Source organism: Vipera ursinii (assembly GCF_947247035.1).
Source record: "Vipera ursinii genome assembly, chromosome: 3".
NCBI classification, from domain to species: Eukaryota; Metazoa; Chordata; class Lepidosauria; order Squamata; family Viperidae; genus Vipera; species Vipera ursinii.
Window position 1 is genome coordinate 118,365,822 of NC_139516.1, and position 20,530 is coordinate 118,386,351.

General features: G+C 39.0%; 1 protein-coding gene across 11 annotated transcripts in view; it reads right to left on the reverse strand.

Moving 5' to 3' along the window:
• Window positions 1-1,595: 1,595 nt before the first annotated feature.
• LOC310637903 (protocadherin gamma-A11-like) overlaps window positions 1,596-20,530 on the reverse strand; it is a gene marked incomplete at its 5' end in the record, with an annotated part of 208,011 nt that continues 189,076 nt past the window's right edge. For 10 of the 11 annotated variants that reach the window (XM_083358521.1, XM_083358514.1, XM_083358515.1 and 7 more), the window contains 3 exons: window positions 1,596-4,354; window positions 6,435-6,523; window positions 12,203-12,261. In XM_083358521.1, the coding sequence (XP_083214647.1) occupies window positions 4,101-4,354; window positions 6,435-6,523; window positions 12,203-12,261 (402 nt within the window). In that variant the 3' untranslated portion in view covers window positions 1,596-4,100. The remainder of the gene's footprint in view (window positions 4,355-6,434; window positions 6,524-12,202; window positions 12,262-20,530) is intronic. The other variant, XM_083358523.1, reaches the window with a different exon arrangement.

The following is a 20,530-nucleotide window of genomic DNA, read 5'->3' on the forward strand; positions in this document are numbered from 1 at the left end:
TGTAGTTATCTTGATACCAGAAACAATAGATGTATTGGAGACACATAATATTTAAGAACATGAACCTTTTACTATTTAATTTATACTAACTCTTTGGCATACAGAATAAATAGGACAGGGTCAAAAACAGCCTGTTACATCACTTCCAACTTCTGCAAGCACTGCATTCTTTAGCCATGGAGGTCCACAGAGGACTGGGGCAGTCAGAGCCCAAAATTTCAGTGGAAAGTACAAACTGCTGCTACCTAAATATGCATTTTAGAAAATGGGCTGGAATACCAATTTCCAAACATTGACCTTGATAAACAGGACAAAAAGACCTGATTCAACACATTCCAGCCTTTCAAAATCTTGTATTATTTGTTGTATTATTATCAACAGTAATACAACCTTGGATGAAATGCCATGAATCACAGAAATGTGACATTTAGTCCCATTATTGTTCAACTGTATTTTATTCAATTTATTGGCTGCCCATAGTACCACAGGGTAAGAATATTTATATCAAAAACACTTCTACCCCATTCACCCTCACAATGGAAAGTTGACTAATATCTGTACTATTTTATGCAGATGCTGCTGCAGGGCTGCAGATATTAACAAGGCTTAGAAGTGCTATGTGATCATTAACCCATGTTTGTAAGGAACATTAATTTCAAATAAATTAGTTAATTATGAGGGGGGAAAGCTAATGTGATTTCTGAGATATTTTTTAAGTGACAGCTATTAAAGGCACATTAAATAGAGTATATTTTCTATTTGCACCTTGTACTGCAGGATTCCTGGGGACTACAATAGGCTATCATAATTCTCAAAGGATTCTCAATACAGAATAACAAATAGAATATAGTAAACTCTTACCCTGAGCATTGTAAGGACATTTATCCATTTTTTAAATTTTAAACTAGCGTTCTATCTTGACCAAACTACAAATTAAAAATATTGTAGAACTTACACATAATTGTAACTAAGTATCTTGCTATCTATGGTAAATTCCAGAAAACCTCCCATATAGCATGGGATTGTGAAGACAGGCTCATGTTTTGCTTTATTGTAATTTATACCAAGATATTTTTGATGAGGTACTACAACCTCCTTTTAGCCCATTGCTTGGATAGACAGAATAATCTAACGTTCAGGTTCTTTTGGTGGATAAAGGTCCTAAAACAACTCTTGCCATTGCTAAATTTGTAACTGTAGAATTTATGCACTGCCAAATGCAAATTAGACTAGGCACAATTAAGCCTTTTTATGATGCGTCATATATTGCATTGTATATTGTCTTGTCTGGGACCCATAATAAAGATGACTAACTTGACATTCATGTGATAGTTCCCATCGTTTGTTATTGCTTAATTTTCTTTGTCCATATCTGTGTTGTGTGTCCAGAATCCTTTTCCCCAAAGAGTACAATATTCACTTATACAACACATTCCTATTTCTATTCTAAATACGACATTTTTAGAAGAGTGGCATTATAAAAGTCTACACTCTCTTGTTGCAATGTGCTTGCACCCACATATTTTTTCAGATTTTTAAAACTCAAACCCTGTTCACTAGAAACATGCCATACCAGTAACAGTACATCAGAAGAAAAGATTTTATTTTTCTCAAAGAAAAAAGCAATATAAATATTAGAGTATAAAACTTGCGTGTTAACACATCAATGTCAGTTACATGGATATAAGAAGGATATAAGCATATATATAATATATAAGTATAGCTCAATATTAGACACATTGGAGGGACAAGTAAGTGTGTTTCAATTCACATACAGTTAAAAGCACAATGAACACACATGAAGAAGATTCAAAAGAATATAAAATACTGATGTCCACAACTCAATTACTAAGATTAAACAAATAAAAAAACACACATCACTAGGCACTACTACACTATTTTCAGGTGTAGATGAAAAACAAGATTAACTAAGATTCATCTATAGTACTTAGGGAAAGGTCACATGTTAACTACTTGATTACATAAGAAGCTTTAGGCACAATCCAGCAGAGGTGTACCTGCACAAACTGCATTGAGATAAATGGGAGCTGTGTGACAGGACCATTGCACTCTCATTTATTTAAATGTGGCTCATGCTACAGAACATCCCACTAGTTTGTCGTCTATTTCACTAACTATGTAAACGGTTTCTAGTGCAGTCACCAAAGAAAAAGTTGAAGGAGAAGCGTTTGGGATCACTACAAAACCCATATGTAGACAGAAACGTCTTGTAGACAAATCCTACTTTCTAGACACAGGGAAAGCATCAAATAGTGTATAAAATGCTCTTAGCAGTGACAACAACGTAGCCAATAAGTTTGGGAGGCAACTTGTCATATGTTTGGACTGGCCTGTTTTGACTATTTCAAGCAAGCTATTACAGTGTAAAAAAAAAAATATTGGGACTAGTGGTTTACCCTCCATGTTGGAAATGTGCTCCTCTGTTTCTTTATGGCTCTTTTGTTGCAACAAAGAAAATCATGAGATAGTACAGAAAACCTAGAATATATCTAGAAAGGCAACCAATGTTGCCAAGTAACATTACAATTTCCTACCTGACTCAGAGTGCCATTACATTATGGGCCAGAGTTAGGAAACTTCACTTCTTGTCCATACTAGGCTACGAAATGATGCAGTAAAAAAGAGTAAGTCTAGCAACTTCAAAGCACAGTAACACAAATTGTATTTTTTAATATTTTAATTTCTATTCATATCCAAGAAGAGGTAGTGGGAGGGGTCTCAAATTGCCTGATTGCATCGATACAATGCCATTTGTTTAATATTTATAACAAGTTCAGGAATAAAGTGATTGGCTTTGCAATTTGTCCAGTTCTAATTCCAGTATACTTTAATTGGGCCTGGTCCCTTAGCTTTCCCAGATCAGCCACTGTCTACTTAATATAAAATTGTGAAGGCCAGCAAACCAACATTATTTTTTAGCTATACTGCACAGAGAAATGAAATACACAACCATCCCAATCTCTGAGGAAGGGGAATGCATCTTGTTAGTGATAGTGTTACTCATAGACAGGGCTGATGTGGGCACTTGAGAGCAGATTAACATGCTGTTCACGTCATGCAATAAATTTTCCAATTCAAGCTTGGGTGTGAAGTCAGCTGTCCCGTAAATGTGAAGTGATTTGCATGCAGTCTGATGTGCAGAAAAATGTGAAGCATTCTATTTTTAATGGTCTACCTATAAGATCAGCAGAGCTCATCCAGTTAACGAAGACATCTCCCTCATGAGTCAAGCAAAGATATGAGCAGTAGTTCACTATGCTCACAAGCCAGTGACTTTTTTTCTTCAAATTTTTCTAGAAAGCACTTACTGTACATATTGATGGAGATGAGATGTGTTGCCTCTTTAGAGATCACTGTAAATCAGTCATGAGTGGCATTGTTCTCTGTCTTGCTAATATCTACGACATATTTTGTGCAAGGAAGTTTTCCCATTGCAATGCACTCCTTTGCTTCTCAGAAATTACAATATCAGTTTTTTCTGGCCATCATTGGTTAAACTTGTAAAAAAGATAAATGTAGCTGAATCTCATTCTCTTACAATAATACAGGATACACATTTCTTTTAAAACAAAGCAGGAATTAAAGCACTCCCTATCAATATCATAACAAGGATTCCAGCTGAAATGATGTCTAACCCTCCTCCCCCCCCCAAGAACTTCTATCAAAATTTGGAAAAGTGAGAATTTTTGTAAAAATGAAGGAACTTATATAAATAAAAAAACTCTGTTCAGAATAATTATTTACAATGAGCAGAGCCCATCCTAAATTTTGTTGGTGATGCAGATCGTTCAGGAAAGAAAATGTTTCTAAGATCTGACACCCTTGCATATTAGATTGTCCTCGAAAGAGTATACACTGTATTTGTTATTATTCAGATATTTCTCTTCATGAATAACAGCAGTACATCTACTCATAATCTTAGATGACAACAACAATGTACATTCACAATGTTCCATATTTTAAAAAAAGTTTAACCACAAATTCACATTCATCTTCCATCCTAGGCTATGAACTGGGGGAGTGCTGGAAGAGTTTGCCCTTTAGATTTACGTGGAAGTGGCTGTGTTATCCTGTGGATCCTACTTCTTCTCTTTCTTTCCTGACTTCTTCTTATTTCCCCCTCCAGAGGCTGACGGTTTTCCATCACGTTTGCCAGCAGAATTGGAGAGGGTAGCAGTGCTCCCAGGAATGTACACGTTCTGTCTATAATCAGGAACATGCTGAAGGGTGAATTGGGGGCCATACCTGGTGCTGAGCCCCATGGTGCCTGCTGTTGCTCCTCCTCCCAGAGTAGAGTTTCCATCTGGGTTAGCTGCAGCTGCGGCGGCAGCTTCTGCAAGAGTATTAGGAGAGAAAGAGGGGAAATAAATAGGTTAGTAAGTAAGTAAGTAAGTAAATAAATAAATAAAGAAAGAAAGAAAGAAAGAAAGAAAGAAAGAAAGAAAGAAAGAAAGAAAGAAAGATGTCAGATTGACTAAAAAGATTTTTTTTCTCTTTCCTGCAGTTCAAGAGGCATAAGGCTTAGAAAAGATTAGATTATACAAGCATATCTAAATAAATTTCTAATATCTGCTTGAAACATGAAGAACAATTGCCTGAATTCCCTGGAGAAAAACCTTGTATTATTAGTTCCTCTAGTGAGAGAAGTAACATATATTGCCTCTCCAGTAATTATGTACAGTATTCCAGTCTCTGGAGCTTCCAAAACATATACAGGGTTGATATAATCTGCATATATAGATTTACTGTTAAATAAATAAATAAAAACAACAATAACAACAACACCCAGAATTAATACTACACTATGTTTAAACCCTTGCAATAATTTTGAACACCTTGAAAGACCTCTTCTGCCCTTTATTCAAAACAAAAATTTAATTCAAACATTGATAGACTGCCCATCAAATGCAGATTTTTTTTCTTCACTATTGTATAATAATTATTTTGGCTATCGAACATTCACAAAATATCACAATGCTCAATGTCTTGATAAGTTTGAAATACTGTGGAATTCAGCTTGGCACAATTTATAAATTCTTAACCCACAACAAGGGGTCTGAAGTTCTGCTATTAATGCTAGACTTTCAACCCCAAGTGCAGTAATAATAGGACAGAGCTGCTGAAGTAACTCTATAATATGCACCTAAATTCTCTCTGCGATATCTTGTTATACTTATGGTTGGTTGCACAGTCAGACGGAAAACATCAGACTGGATTTGGCGTTGTTGTCCACCCAACAAGTTCTTCTCAAGGAGCTGGTATTGTTTGATGGTGTTAAAAATATTTAACTGTTCCAAGTAAAGCTGCCTTTTGCAATAGACTGATGGTGATTTTGTCAATGCTGATCCAGAAATTTTGTGAATGCATCCAATTATCCAGACTTTTACCCAACCTTTTTTTTCTTTATCTTATTATCATTTAAATTTACATGCTGCCCAATTCACTTCATTTTAAGATCAAAATAAACTAATTTCACTTTCTTTAAAAATCTCTTCCACTGAAATATGAGGATGGAATAGTTGGCTACTGTATTTTTATCATTATTCATGTTATAAATTCATTCAATATCTTGTTTCAGTTTATGGGATAGTTAACATCTATACAAAGAAAGAAATCATGACACATTTTATCAGACAGCATGAAAAAATTTACATCTAGAATTGTAAAGTACTCCAAGAATGTAAAATAAGGAAATAGTACACTATATAGGAATTAGCAAGTTCTGGTACCATATACAGGTAGTCCTTAACTTACAACATTTCATTTAGTGTTACAGTGGCACTGAAATGTTTTTCATACTTACAACTATTACAGAATCCCCATAGTCATGTGATCCCAAATTTACATGCTTGGCCAACTAACTGACTCATATTTAGGATGGTTACAGTATTCCAGGGTCATGTAATCACATTTTGTGGCTTTCTGACAAGCAGAGTCAATGGGGGAACCATATTCACTCAACAGCCATATTACTAATTTAATAACTAGTGATTTCATTTAACAACTGTAGCAAGAAAGGTTGTAACATGGGGTAAATCTCACCAAATGTCTTGGTTAACAACATAAATTTTCGGATCCACTGTGGTCGTAAGTCAAGGACTACCAATTTATAAATTCTAAGCCTTAAATTTCAATATGCATAGTATTACCTATTTTATAGTGCAATTAAAGCACAAGAAGTTCTCCAATTTACTTATCGTTCCAAACCATCCAATCTCACTCCATGAATACATTTAATATAATATTTTATATAATATGCAGTGAATATTGACTAGTTTAACATAAGAGATACTTTAGCTTTCTTGCCATCAAACACAAATCTTTTGCAGTACATTTTATACTAATTTTAAAGGGTTGTGAGGAAGGATGGGAATGCAGTACTAAAATAGGCTAGAATATTTGTGGAAACTGACCATTTGCTGATGCTAAAATCATAGCCTGAAGCATTTCAGTATCAAACTGATTGTTTGGCCAAGTTCCATTTTCATCTCCATTCTGAGATCTAAGAAGAAAAAAAAGCAAATGAAATATATGAAAAGTACAATAGAAGCAAAAAGAAAATACGTACATTTTTATTGATTGATTTTATTTCTATGCTGCCTTGATTTTTTCACATAACATGTAGAAAGACAGAAACATCTGTAGAATGAATAAATATTCAGGGCCAACTCCACTAGGAAGGGATATAAGAAAGGCAGTGGACCAGCTGACAAATAGAAAACAGCCAGGTTGAAATAAAATATACATTGAACTATTTAAAGCTAAAAGGGAAAGGACAGTTCAAATGCTAACAGCTCTGTGTCATCAAATGTGAAACAAAATCATGTGGCCTAGAGATTGGAAAAGACTGGTACATATACCAATATGCAAATTATCAAAGTATTACATACTGAACCATTACCGTTTTTAGTATAAATTAAATTCAGTGGTTGGTAGTATAACAAAATAAACCCATTTGCTTAAGATCTTTCAGAGAAGAATAACGACACATGAAATTAAAAAATGTCATATGAACAGGCAGGTTTCAGAAAAGTCTGAAGACAACGAGATAACAAAAGTAATGAAGAGAAATCAAGAAGAGGCACAAATAAATATATGTTATATAAAGAAAGATTTTGACTGTATATCAGAGTAGAATATGGAACACATTAAGTCTAACTAGCAACTGGTGTCCTGCTGGGTCACAACAGAGGAACAAAATGACCACAGGGTAGGAAAAAAGCAGTGGCAGCGGGAGCAAATTCCAATGATCCACAGGGTTCCCCATTGAGCTGGCATTGAGTGTTAAAAACCCTTCCTTCCTTCCTTCCTTCCTTCCTTCCTTCCTTCCTTCCTTCCTTCCTTCCTTCCTTCCTTCCTTCCTTCCTTCCTTCCTTCCTTTCCTCCCTCCCCCCCTCCCTCTAACTCCTGCCAGCATCACAATTTACTTTTCTTGTGGTAAATTTGAAGAGAGAAAGTCAGTGGGGAAGGCTAAGGCCAGCAGACAGTGGCTATTGCCCGATGTGGGAGGGAACAAGAATTTGGGAATGGTATGTGTGGATGCATGAGAGGTGCCGCACAGGACAGGAAGGCTGTGCATGTGTGCACAAGGGTCAGGGAGGGTGTATGTGTTGGGGGGGAGGCAACATGTGTTACGAAGGTGCAAGTGTCTGTAATGGTGCCTGGGTGTATGAGCGTATATGAGGGGCTGTGCAAGTCAGGGATGATGCACAGTGATGGTTGGGAGGGTGTGTCCAAAAGATGCCATTAAGGGATGTGAGTTGGGGGAGCATGTGGGGGATGGTGTAGACTGGGAAAAGTGCATGGGGATCCCTTTCTCCCTGCTCCCCCCTCTCCCTCTATTCCTTTCTCCCCTTCCCTTCCCTGCAGGCAACTGCTGGGTGGAGCAAGGAGCAAGAAATTGCAAGTCATTGGGAAGCTATCACAGAACATTCAAAATGAGCATCATGAGCCCACAGCAGCAGCCGAGAGTAAAGAAGCAACCACAATTTCCCCAAATGTCATTTCCTTGGTATTCATGAGTCCTGGATGCATTCTGTTAAGTTTAGACCATTTGAGGTACCTTCCTTCAAAGATTATTGCCTATGATACACTGTTTTCCCAATTAAAGGTTATAGAAACAAGAGTGAGAGTGAGTGTGTGTGTGTGTGTGTGTGTGTGTGTGTGTGTGAGAGAGAGAGAGAGAGAGAGAGAGAGAGAGAGAGAGAGAGAGAGAGAGAGAGAGAGAGAGAGAGAGAGAGAGAGAGAGAGAGAGGATAGATAAGGGCCAAAACTTGTTTTCTGAAGAAACTTTATAATGAAGAAGTTACTATAAGAACTACAGCAGGAGAAACAGTTCTTTTGGAACGGAGGCAAGGATAATATAATACTGTCAACACATATTGTTTCACTTATAGTGCATTCAGAAAGTATTCAGACCCCCTTCACTTTTGTCATGCTGTACCCTGATTCTACAGTTGTTGAAATTCATTTTTTCCTCATTAATCTACACTCAGTACCCCATAATTACAAAGTGAAAACAGAAGTTTAGAAAGGTCTATAAATTTATTTAAAAGAAAAAACTGAACTATCACATCGGCATAAGTATCCAGATCCTTCACTCAGTACTTTGTTGAAGCACCTCTGGCAGCAATTACAGCCTTGAGTCTTTTGGGGTACGATGCAACAAGCTTTAGACACCTGGTTTGGGGGATTTTCTGCCATTCTTCCTTGCAAATCCTCTCAGGTTCAGTCAGGTTGGATGGTGACCATCAGTGGATAGCCATTTTCAGATCCCATCAGAAGTGTTCAATAGGGTTCAAGTCAGGATTTTGCCTGGGCCACTCTAGGACGTTCACAGAGTTGTCCCTAAGCCATTCCTTTGTTGTCTTGGCTGTGTGCTTAGATCGTTGTCATGTTGGAAAGTGAACCTTCAGCCCAGTCTGAGATCCTGAGCGTTGTGGAACAGGTTTTCATTGAGGATATCCCTGTGCTTTGCTCTATTCAGCTTTCCCTCAACCCTGACCAGTTTCCCAGTTCCTGCTGTTGAAAAACACCCCCTACATTATGATGCTGCCACCATGCTTCACTATTGGGATGATATTGGGCAGGTGATGAACAGTGCCTGGTTTCCTCCGGACTTAACATTTAGAATTGAAACCAAATAGTTCAATCTTGGTTTCATTAGCCCAGAGAATCTTGTTGCTCACAGTATGAGAGTCCTTCAGTTGCTTGCAAAGTCCAAGTGGGCTTTTATGTGTTTTGCACTGAGGAGATACTTCCGTCTAGCCACTCTGCCATAAAGCCCAGATCGGTAGAGAGCTGCAGTGGTGGTTGTCCTTCTGGAACTCTGTCCCATCTTCTCACAGGATCTCTGGAGCTCAGTCAGAGTGACCATTGGATTCTTGATCACCTCTCTTACTAAGGCCCTTCTCCCCCGATTGCTCAGTTTGACTGGGTGACCAGCTCTTGGAAAAATCCTGGTTGTGCCAAACTTCTTCCATTTGAGAATTATGGAGGCCACTGTGCTCTTAGGAACCTTCGGTGCAGCAGAAATTTTATTGTAGCCTTCCATAGATCTGTGCCTTGCAATAATCCTGTCTCTGAGCTCTGCGGGCAGTTCCTGTGGCTTTTGCTCTGCTACAGTATGCATTGTCAGCTGTGAAGCCTTCTATAGCACGGGTGTCAAACTCGATCGCGTCACGTGACATATCGTGACATTTTTTGCCTTTGCGGAGCCAGGGTGGGCGTGGCATGTGTGTGATGCATTCGGCCCACAGGCCACCAGTTTGACACCCCTGTTCTATAGAGAGTTATGTGCCTTTCCAAATCATGTCCAATCAATTTAATTTACCACAGGTGGACTCCAATCAAGGTGTAGAAACATGTCAGCCATGATCAAGAGAAATGGGAGGCACCTGAGCTAAATTTCAAGTGTTGTTGCAAAGGGTCTGAATACTTATGCCAATGTGATAGTTCAGTTGTTTCTTTTAAATAAATTTACAGACATTTCTAAACTTCTGTTTTCACTTTGTCGTTATGTGGTACTGAGTGTAGATTGGGAAAAAATGAATTTCAGTATCTGTAGAACTAGGCTGCAGCATAACAAAATTGGCAAAAGTGAAGGGAGTCTAAGTCCTTTCTGAATGAACTGTATACAGGTGGTCCTTGACTTACAACCACAATTAAGCTCAACATTTTTGTTGTTAAGTGAAACATTTGTTAAATGAATTTTTCCCAATTTTATGACTTTTCATGCCACAGTTGTTAAGGGAATCACTGAAATTATAGAATCATAGGGCCAGTAGGGACCTGGGAGGTCTTCTAGTCCAACACCCTGCTCAAGGCAGGACACAGGTAGTCCTTGACTTACTACCACAATTGTGCCCCAAAGTTCTGTTGTTAAGCAAGAGAGTTGTTAAGTGAGTTTTACCCCATTTTATGATGTTTCTTGCCCTAGTTGTTAACTGAATCACTGCAATTGTTCAGTTAGTAAGACTGTTGTTATGTGAATCTGGCTTCCCCATTGACTTTATTGTCAGAAGATTGCAAAAGGTAATCACATGACCCTGGGACACTGCAACTGTCGTAATACATTTCATTTGCCAAGTGTCCACATGTTGATCACCTGAGCATGGGGATGATGCAACGGTCGTAAGTGTGAAAAATGGTCATGTTATTTTTTTCAGTCCTGTTATAACTTTGAATGGTCATTAAATGAATGGTAGTAAGTCGAGTGCTACCTATATCATCCAAGTCAAACAGTTGCCCGGCCTATTCTTGAAAACCTCCAGCAATGGAGCACCTACAACTCTGGGAGGCAAGCTGTTCCATTACTTAACTACTCTCACTGTCAGGCAATTTCTCCTTTGGTCTAGATTGGCTCTCTCTTTAACAAGTTTCCACCCATTACTTCTTCTCCTGCCCTCGGTGCTTTGGAGAATAAGCCGCCTCTATGACAGCTCCTCAACTACTGGAAAACAGCTATCATGTTGTCCCTAATCCTTCTCTTTGATAGGCTAGACCAGGGTAGGCAACCTTGGCTCTTTTATGACTCATGGACTTCAACTCCCAGAATTCCTGAGCCAGCTATGCTCACTCAGGAATTCTGGGAGTTGAAGTCCATGAGCCATAAAAGAGCCAAGGTTGCCTTTCCCTGGGCTAGACATACCTAGTTCCCTGCTCACAAATCCACCACTTGATTATCTTTTCAGGATTTTCCCAGGCATTGATGTAAAGCTGACTGGCTTATATTTTCTCTCAAAAATATATATGGTTTCCACTTGCCCGAGTAAAAGAACTAGAAATGGGCAAATAGAAAAGCAGAAAAAGTAGCCCTGATGGTTAACAAGGATATCTGAGAATCAAGTGTTCCAGGACTATAAGAAAAAAATCTTCAATTTATTATTAGACAACATTGTGACTGAGATCAAACATACAAAGTGGGCTGTCATGTAGAAGATGGGACAAAATTGTCCAGAGTTTTCCAAAAGACAAGAAGCGAAACAGTAGTATAAATTACAATAAAGTAAGTTGTGGCCAGATATCAAAAAATATTATAGAAACTTAGAGTTGTTCAAGAATGGAACAGACAACCTATGGAAGCAGTGGCATTCTTGGATTAGAAGCTACAGAAATGAGTGTCTGCAGGTGACCTTGGATCTCCAAGTTCACTTCCAACCCAAACCTGGGAGCAAGAGAGGGAATGTTGGGTTGTGGTCAAGGCAACAAAATTGGCATTCAGAATCTCAGGACCCTCCTCCAACCTCCAGAGTTTTCATTTTTTAGACTGTACTTTTCTATCAGATCTCTCTGAAAGGAACAAAATCTCTATCTGAAACTTTTTGTGTGAACGTTACTAATAGTTTGAACTGGCAAATTATAAAATGAACTTTCCTATATTATTTCTTACTGTTCATTAGTAAAATAAGTCGAACAACTTTACCTTCATTTTTGTAGCTATAAGTAGGCGAAAAAATTCAAATATATATATATATATAAATATTCCAATATTCTATTCTATTCTATTATTTCATATAATACATATTATATATTTATTTCACACTTTAATCTTCGCAAATATTCCAGCATGTTCTACCTGACAAAGGAAAAATCTACTACTTCCCAAGGCATTTTCATATACTTTTAAAGCACAAAAGTAACATCCATTTATAGAGTATCTTATTTGTATAAAGCAACTTACCCACTAGTTCCTGGTCTTTGAGCCTGAGAAAAACGCCAGTCTGTGTTAGGTTGTGTTTGCTGAAAGAAAGAAAAAACATAAAGAGGAACATATTTATATTTTTCAATTTAAGCACAGCATTCTTATTATTACTACAGAATATTAAAACATAAATTGTAATATATGGTTAATATATGCTTCGGAAGTTTGAATTATAAATAATATGCACAAGTATACAGTGACGTTTTCAAACTACTTCCAAACAGGAATGCATAATTAAATAGTATGCTTAAAAATGTTTGCATCTTTATTCAACAACACTTCAGCTATCACCACAATCTGAAATATTTTGTAATCTACTAGAGAAATCGTTCAGAAAAGTATTCCATAAAAATACATACATGAATTAAAACATGAAACAAACCTGAAAAAGCATAATTGAATATCACCAATAATGATTAGGGGAGGATTTATTCTGAAAGAGAATTTTACTACATTTTTTCCAATAGAATATGGATGGGTACAGTAAAAAAAAAGAGAAAAGGCAGGTTCAATAGAAACCTATTACATATAGGTAGTCCTCACTTACCAACTATAATTGGGACCCTCAGCTCCATCACTAACTGATATGGTTGCAAAGTGAATCATCATGTGACTGCACTTAACTAATGATGCTAGTTCATCAGTTCCAGCTGCAGTCATTAAGCAAATTATTGCAGGTTGTTAAGCGTGATGTCATGTGATCACAACTTGTGAATTCCTGCCAGCTTCCCCATTGACTTTGCTTGTCTGAAGCAAAGGTCACAATGAAATAACAATCACCAGCCTGTGGGATACGGCAACCATTGTGTGTTCTGGTGGCCAGGTGCCCATATTTGTGATCACTTGACCACAGGGATTCTGTGACAGCCACAATTCCAAGGACCAATCATAACTCTCCTTTTTCAGCATCATTTTAACATCAAATGGTCGCTGAAGGAGTAGTTGCTAAGTAGGGACTACTTGTAACAAGGCTTATCATACCCACCACTTTATTAAAAGATATCCAATAAATTAATCACAGAGTGAAACTTCTGAAAGTTTTGCCAGGATAACTACAAGGATTTGTTTCAGCAGTCCCCAGGAGCCAACACAAAGACACAAAACAAAACTTAATTGAGTGGATTTCTGAAAGCAGCAAAAGCATCTTTTTTCGGTCTCACTGAAAGACGTCAGGCTTTTTTTTCATGAAAGACAGACAACAGCTGTGCTCCTACAAGTTCCAAAACACTATTTCTAACCAACTCTAAGTGGGCACAGCTCTTACGAGTGTAATTTTCTATATCAATATCTGAAGAATTCCCCCTGTTACAGTTAAGATCTTGTATATATTACTTCATATATGTAAAGCTTCTTTTTAAGTTCGTTTTTAAAGAAATACCTATACAGCACTATACAGCCAATATATAAAATAATAAAATAACCTTAAAGGCTACCTGGATTCTGTTGAGGATAACAAAGTTCATAATGTGAAAACAACATGAAAATATGAAATAATTTCATATTCCATTCTTAAAAATAGTTTCATAATGTGAAAATATGAAAAGTTCATATTTTCCAAAGCACCAGAGAGCAGGACAAGAAACAATGGGTGGAAACTCATCAAGGAGAGAAGCAACCTGGAATTAAAGAGAAACTTCCTAACAGTGAGGACAATTAATCAGTGAGACAGCTTGCCTTCAGACGTTGCAAGTGCTCCATCACTGGAGGCTTTTAAGAAGAGACTGGACAGCCACTTGTCTGAAATGGCAGAGGGTCTCCTGGTTGAGCAGGGGGGTTGGACTAGAAGACCTCCAATGTCCCTTCCAGCGCTATTCTGTGAATTTGCAATTCTTTCTTTAAGGCCATAGCATGTAAATTGTAGACCTAAACCAAACGTTGTAGATTCCAGAGCCCCCAGTTCTATAGCAATAGATATTCAGCAGCAAATAGCAATGTGACGATTAGTGGAAGCTTACATGGGGCTCATGGATGGTCATTTTAACAGCGAAAATGGCTACCCTCTGAAAAAGCAAAAAATAAGCAACCATCTTCCCCCAAGGATAAAACTGTTAGCCCTGAATATGGGGTAAAAGTCCCATAAAGTAGACTTAGAAGGCAATTTTAAAGAAGTGAACTCAAAAGCAAAAAGAAGATATTTGCCGTCTTGAGCACTTGAGTCCGGGTCCCTGAACTTCTTTGGATAAAGAAGTTGCATCGTCGATAGTAAGCATTAAAATTTTGTAGCAAAGCTGATTCTGGATATTGCTTAACAATCATATAGCGTTCTAGTAATGTGAGAAAGATGAAAGAGAGCACTTTATGAAATCAGCAAAACTTTAGAAATCACAACCCCTTGCTAAAAATGATGCATCGGGCATATTTGCAAATCTCCAACTGGAAGCAAGGAAATAATAGTAATAGTAATAGTAATAATAATAATAATAATAATAATAATAATAATAATAATAATAATAATAATAATAATAATAATAATAATTTAATTTCTATACCGCCCTTCTCCCGAAGGACTCAGGGCGGTGAACAGGGCAATACACAATAAAAATCGAATACAAAAATTAAAAAACCATTAAACATCATGCCCATAAAATCAATACATATTAAAGTTAAAACTAGTTTTAAAAACCCAACCCCATCCCGTCAGACCAGGCCACCTTGTTCGAAAAAGAATGTTTTAAGAAATAAATACCCTAACCCACAGTGTCCTTTCAGGGAACCAAACATAAGACTGGGAAAGGATCATTTAGGTCACTGCATCCCATTCAGTCCAGGAATCCAAATTAAAGCCACCTTGAGAACTGGCTGCCTAGCCTCTAATATTGAACTGGACCTACGGTTAAAAGTTTTTCTAAAACTCAGCAGGAAACAGCGCTCCTGAAACTTCTGTTCTGCACTCCCAAATAGGTTTTATAAAAAGTTTCATTTGTTTTAGTCTGAGGTTAAGGTAGATAAATTTAGTTAACAGTTAAATCTGTCCAGAACTTTTCTCCCAACCATTTGCTGCACAAGTTTGAGGATAACTGAAGGAACTTAAAAGAATTTCATCTGCTAACTTTTATTCATCAGTAAATTGACTTCCTGTTCCTTATCTAAACTGACCCTGAAGCCGCCTTGACACCGTAACACCACCAAGAACTTTCTATTAAAGGGCAAACAATTCATTGGATTATTTTAACACTCTTTATTGTTGATTTTAATCAGCCTTCTGAACTTTCTAGATTTGATTTCTGTACTTAAACTTACTTAGCTGCACTGAATGCAGGTAGTCCCTGACTTATGACTATTTGTTTAGTGACCATTCAGGGCTAAAAGAGCTGAAAAAAATGATTTATGATTTCTCCTCATACATGCAGCGTCCCTGTGGTCATGTGATCACAATTTGGGCACTTGGCAACTGGTATATATTCAAGACGGTTGCAGCATCCCAGGATCATGCGACTACTACTTGCAACCTTCCCAGCCATCTTCCAACAAGGAAAGTCAATGGAATAAGTCGGGTTCACCTGATGATCCTGTGAGTTGCTTTACAATCACTGCAGAAAGGTAGTAAAGTTGGGTGCGATTCACCTGACTACCCTTAGCGTCGTTCCTGCCCCAAATGTGGTCATAAATCAAGGTCTATCTATAAAAGAATCAAAACAGCAGCTACCAAGACCAGGTTCACTCACAAAACAAACTTCATTCTCTTTTAATACATGTCTCATTGAGGAGCAAGGACAGTTGTCAATATGGGGACAAATGGCAACACAGGTTATTTATAACAAAGCATCCGAAATCACTTGCAAAAAAAAAAAAAAGTACAAAACTGTTCCCCACCCAGGAAGATGATATCTTCGGGTCAAATAAAAGTTCATGGCAGCGTTTCTGTTAAATATAGACTGCAAATATATGTATATCCATATAGATATATATTTTAATATATGTTCCAGCATTGTCTTGGTGTATCTTACCGCATCAGAGGGGTTCTGCAAAGCACTGCCTGTGTGTTCAAAGGCAAGAATGCTTTCTGCTGTTGTGGAATGACTGAAAGGTTTAACAAAAAAGAAATCTCCCTGCTCAGACATAGGGGAGAAACAAGACTTGTAGTTCTGAGCTCCAGCTCCACTCACTTCAAGGTATCTTATAAAGCCTTCTGGATTTGGATACCCACTGATATTTATGGTAGATTTCCGGTCTGTCCTCCTACTACACCAGCGTGATATGATCCAGTTCGGGATACAGAAGCCAGATTTGAAGCACCTGGCTCCTACAATAATCATCATTACACAAGACACCAGAGAGATAGCCACAAGAGAGATGATAAGATAAAGAGTTAGATTCTGAGCCCTGCCAGGTGACTTGGGAAGAAGGTCCAGGGACTTGGTAAAATCCTGTCCTGCATTATCCTCTGAGGAGATTATTAGAATCAATGATGCTGAAAGAGATGGCATCCCATTGTCCTTCACTTCTACGACCAACCGGTGAGAAACCCCAGGTTCCCTCAGTGTCCGAGTGACACGGATCTCTCCTGAGTGGTCTTCTACTTTAAAAGCATTGCCCTCATTTGTCTCATGGAGCAAATGGTATGAAACCCATGCATTATGGCCACTGTCAGCATCCACAGCCACTACTTTAGTCACCAGATATCCAGGTTCTACTGGGATTAGAAGTGACTGATGAAAGGCAGAACCTTTGGGAACTTCTGGGTGCACAATTACAGGTGCATTATCGTTCTGATCCACTATGAACAGATGAAGAGTGGTTGTGCTGCTTAGCGGTGGGAAACCTGAATCCTTCACCTCTACTGAAACTTGAAAGACTTTTTCTTGCTCATAATCTAGAACCCTGGAGGTATAAATACTGCCATTCTCTTGATTGATGTGGAAATAGGTTGAGATGGGCAAGCCCTGATTTCCGGTGTCCACTATGGAATAAGACAGCTTGGAATTGACACCTACATCTGGATCGCAGGCTGACACAGAAAAGACTAGAGTTCCCGGAGATGTATTTTCCTCCACATGGGCTGTGTAGGAAGGGATGGAGAAAGTGGGTGCATTGTCATTTATATCTGAAACTTGAATTAATATATTTTTCTCAGTTGACTTTTGAGGTATTCCGGAATCGGTTGCTTTAATTTTGATATTGTATCCAGCAGTCTTCTCTCGATCAAGTGGGGCATTAGTCACTAGTGAATAATGTCCTTTAAATGAAGACACCAATTTAAATGGTACATGCCTTGGAATCTCCAAGCGGACCTGCCCATTCTCCTCAGAATCGTTGTCCTTTGCTTGGATAAGTGCAATGACGGTTCCTATGGGTGCATCTTCTTGTACTGAGCTAGAAAGAGTGGTCATCATAATCTCTGGACTGTTGTCATTCACATCAACAAGTTCTACTCTAATATTGCAGTGACCTTCCATAGCAGGGGATCCCTTGTCTTTAATGTAGATGGCTATTTCATATGCATTAGCTTCTTCATAATCCAATAAAACCTTTGTCTTGATTTCCCCTGTTTGAGAGTCCAGACTAAACAAGTCAAGGAGTTTTAGCTGTACACTGCTGCTGGATTTGAAGAAATATTCAACTTCTCCATTAGGTCCTTCATCTAAGTCAGTAACATTGAGTTTTGTTACAATAGTCCCCACCTGGATATTTTCCTCCAAATAAACCTTTGATACAGGTGGGTCACACACTGGGGGATTATCATTTGCATCAAGTACATGGACTGTTACCTGAACAGTGCCTGACTGAACAGGATTTCCACTATCTAGGGCGGTCAGGATTAAATGATGGGTAGCTGCTTTTTCCCTGTCCAGGAGCTTTTCCAATACAATTTCAGGAATTTTGACCCCATCTCCTCTGATATTGATACTCAAAGCAAAATGTTCATTTGGACTGAGCTCATAGGTTGCAATGGAATTGGAACCGGTGTCTTGATCTTCTGCAACTTCCAGCCGTAATCGGGTGCCTAGGTTGGCAACCTCAGTAATTTCTAAAGAAACAGTGTCCTTTGGGAATCGGGGGGCATTGTCATTCACATCCAGTATCTCCACCTCCACCCGGTTAAGTTGCAATGGTTTCTCCAGCACCAGCTGAAAAGGAAAAGAACACCTGGGGCTGGAGCTACACAGCATTTCCCGATCTAACCTCTCATTGACGAGTAACATGCCGTCTGCCAGGTTCACTTGGAAGTATTGGCGCATTCCCTCACTGACCAGCTGCAAGCGGCGAGCACGCAGAGTCCGCACATCCACTCCCAGATCCTTGGCAATATTCCCCACGTAAGAGCCTGGATCCTGGTCCTCTGGGATGGAGTAGTGAATCTGCATGGAGATGAGATCTGGCAGGGAAAACACTGAAGCTAAAAATAACAGCGGCTGCCATTGCAAATTCTGTCTGCTATCCATGCCTGGCTTGCTTCAGTCAAAAGGATTGCAGCTTCTGGCTGCTGCTGCTGCTGCTTCTCCTTGCCGGGGGTTGGGGGGAGGTGGGTGGGTGCGCTTTTTTCCCCCCCTTTTTCTTTGCTGCTTCTAGATGCACTCTGTCCCTCCCACCTGGTGACTCTGGGATGACCCGAGAGGGGCAGTGCAGCCCCCCAAAAAGGATGCTGCAGCTTGAGAGGGAAGGGAGAGGAGGGGGGATGGATTTTCAAGCAGCAGCGGCAGCAGCTCCTCCTTGGCAAAATGAGCAGCAGAGGAAAAAGAGCTCCTGAAATGGATACTAGCAATCCCCTCCTCCGTGACAGCACTGAAGCCCCTTTCTCAAAATGCAAACCCCCAAAAATACTTTGCCCATCTCCAGAGCCACCATGCTCCTCCTCCCCCTCCTTTACAGCACAGCAGAGAGAGAGAGCTGTCCCAAGGGTGCTGTTGGCCAAAAGAGCTTGCACAGACTGCCTGGATGAAAAAGCTGAAATCAAAAAGCCCACAAGAATGGCAGAGAGAGTTCCTTAGAATATACACAATCTCAGGAAAAAAAAACAAAAAAAAAAGACAAACGAAAGACAAACCGCCCAGCCTTAATTCCCAGCCTTCCCCAAAACAACTGGAACAACATAGATGCCTGAGTGAGTGAGTAAAAAGCCAATGTGCCGCCTGCTAGACAGACAATTCAGAAGGCTTCAGGGTGGGCTTGTGTAGGTCAACACTATCTATGCAATAGATTAGTCACTGATTTCCCCACCCTTATCTCTTGTGCGCAGGAGACCATAAGATGTATACAGAACCCAGGGCTTAAGCAGAAAATTCTCACCTTATGAAAGAAGCTGGCTTCAGTTAGATTGCTGCAAGAGGCTGCCCTAAGAGTCAAATTAGGTTTCATAAACACAAACTCGCTGATATCTGACACAGGAGAAAAGCAAGATCTGTATCCTTTGACTGGAGGTCCTGAAGTGGCTACCTGTACTCCAATCATGGCATCTCCAGGGCTCAGCTGATAATGATAATGTCCCGTCATATGATCTGGGACATTTTCAAGTCCACCAGCTTTACCTCCACAGCATCCAAAGATAGTAGATGTTGCAAAAGCATCACAGTGAAGACATCTCGCTCCCAGGGCCACCAAAGCAATCAACAAGATAGTAGAAATTGCTGCCAAACAGATAATAAGATATAAAGTCAATGTGGGAGGTCTCTCACTTTCCACAGAGTGTGCAGTTAACCCTAGAAACACTTCAGAAGCGCTCTCTTCCAGGAATATGATCACAGTAACTGAGGTAGACATGGAAAGTTCTCCTGAATCTTGGACAACTATGACTAGTTCCTGGGTAGGATTGTCTAGGTCCTGTATTATTCGTAAGGTCCTCATTTCCCCACTGTGAAGACTAATGCTAAACAGACTAAGATCTGTGGCTTGTTTTAGATGATAAGAGAGCCAAGCATTTTGCCCAGAATCCAAGTCCACAGCCATAATTTTCGTGATTAAGGCTTTGGCCATAGTAGATCGAGGAATCCTGAACTGTATAACTGAATCTTTCCCAGTAAAAGGAAACTGAATCTTTGGTGCATTATCATTCTGATCTAGTAGGTAAATGTGCACCATAACCCTGTTGCAGAGAGAAGGAGAACCACCATCACAAGCTTCTACCTGAAACTGAAAATGATTGGTACACTCATAATCAAAGGAGCTTTCTGCAAAAACTTCCCCATTTGTTGGGTTAATGGAGATGAAAGAAGTGAGATCTTCAATCAGTTCTTGTCCCGGACTGGTCAAAACAATGTAAGATAGCTGGGAATTCTGATCTTTATCTGCATCTGTTGCAGAAACCTTAAGGAGAACCACTCCTACTGGATTGTTCTCTTCTATGATGACTTCATAAAATGACCTGTCAAA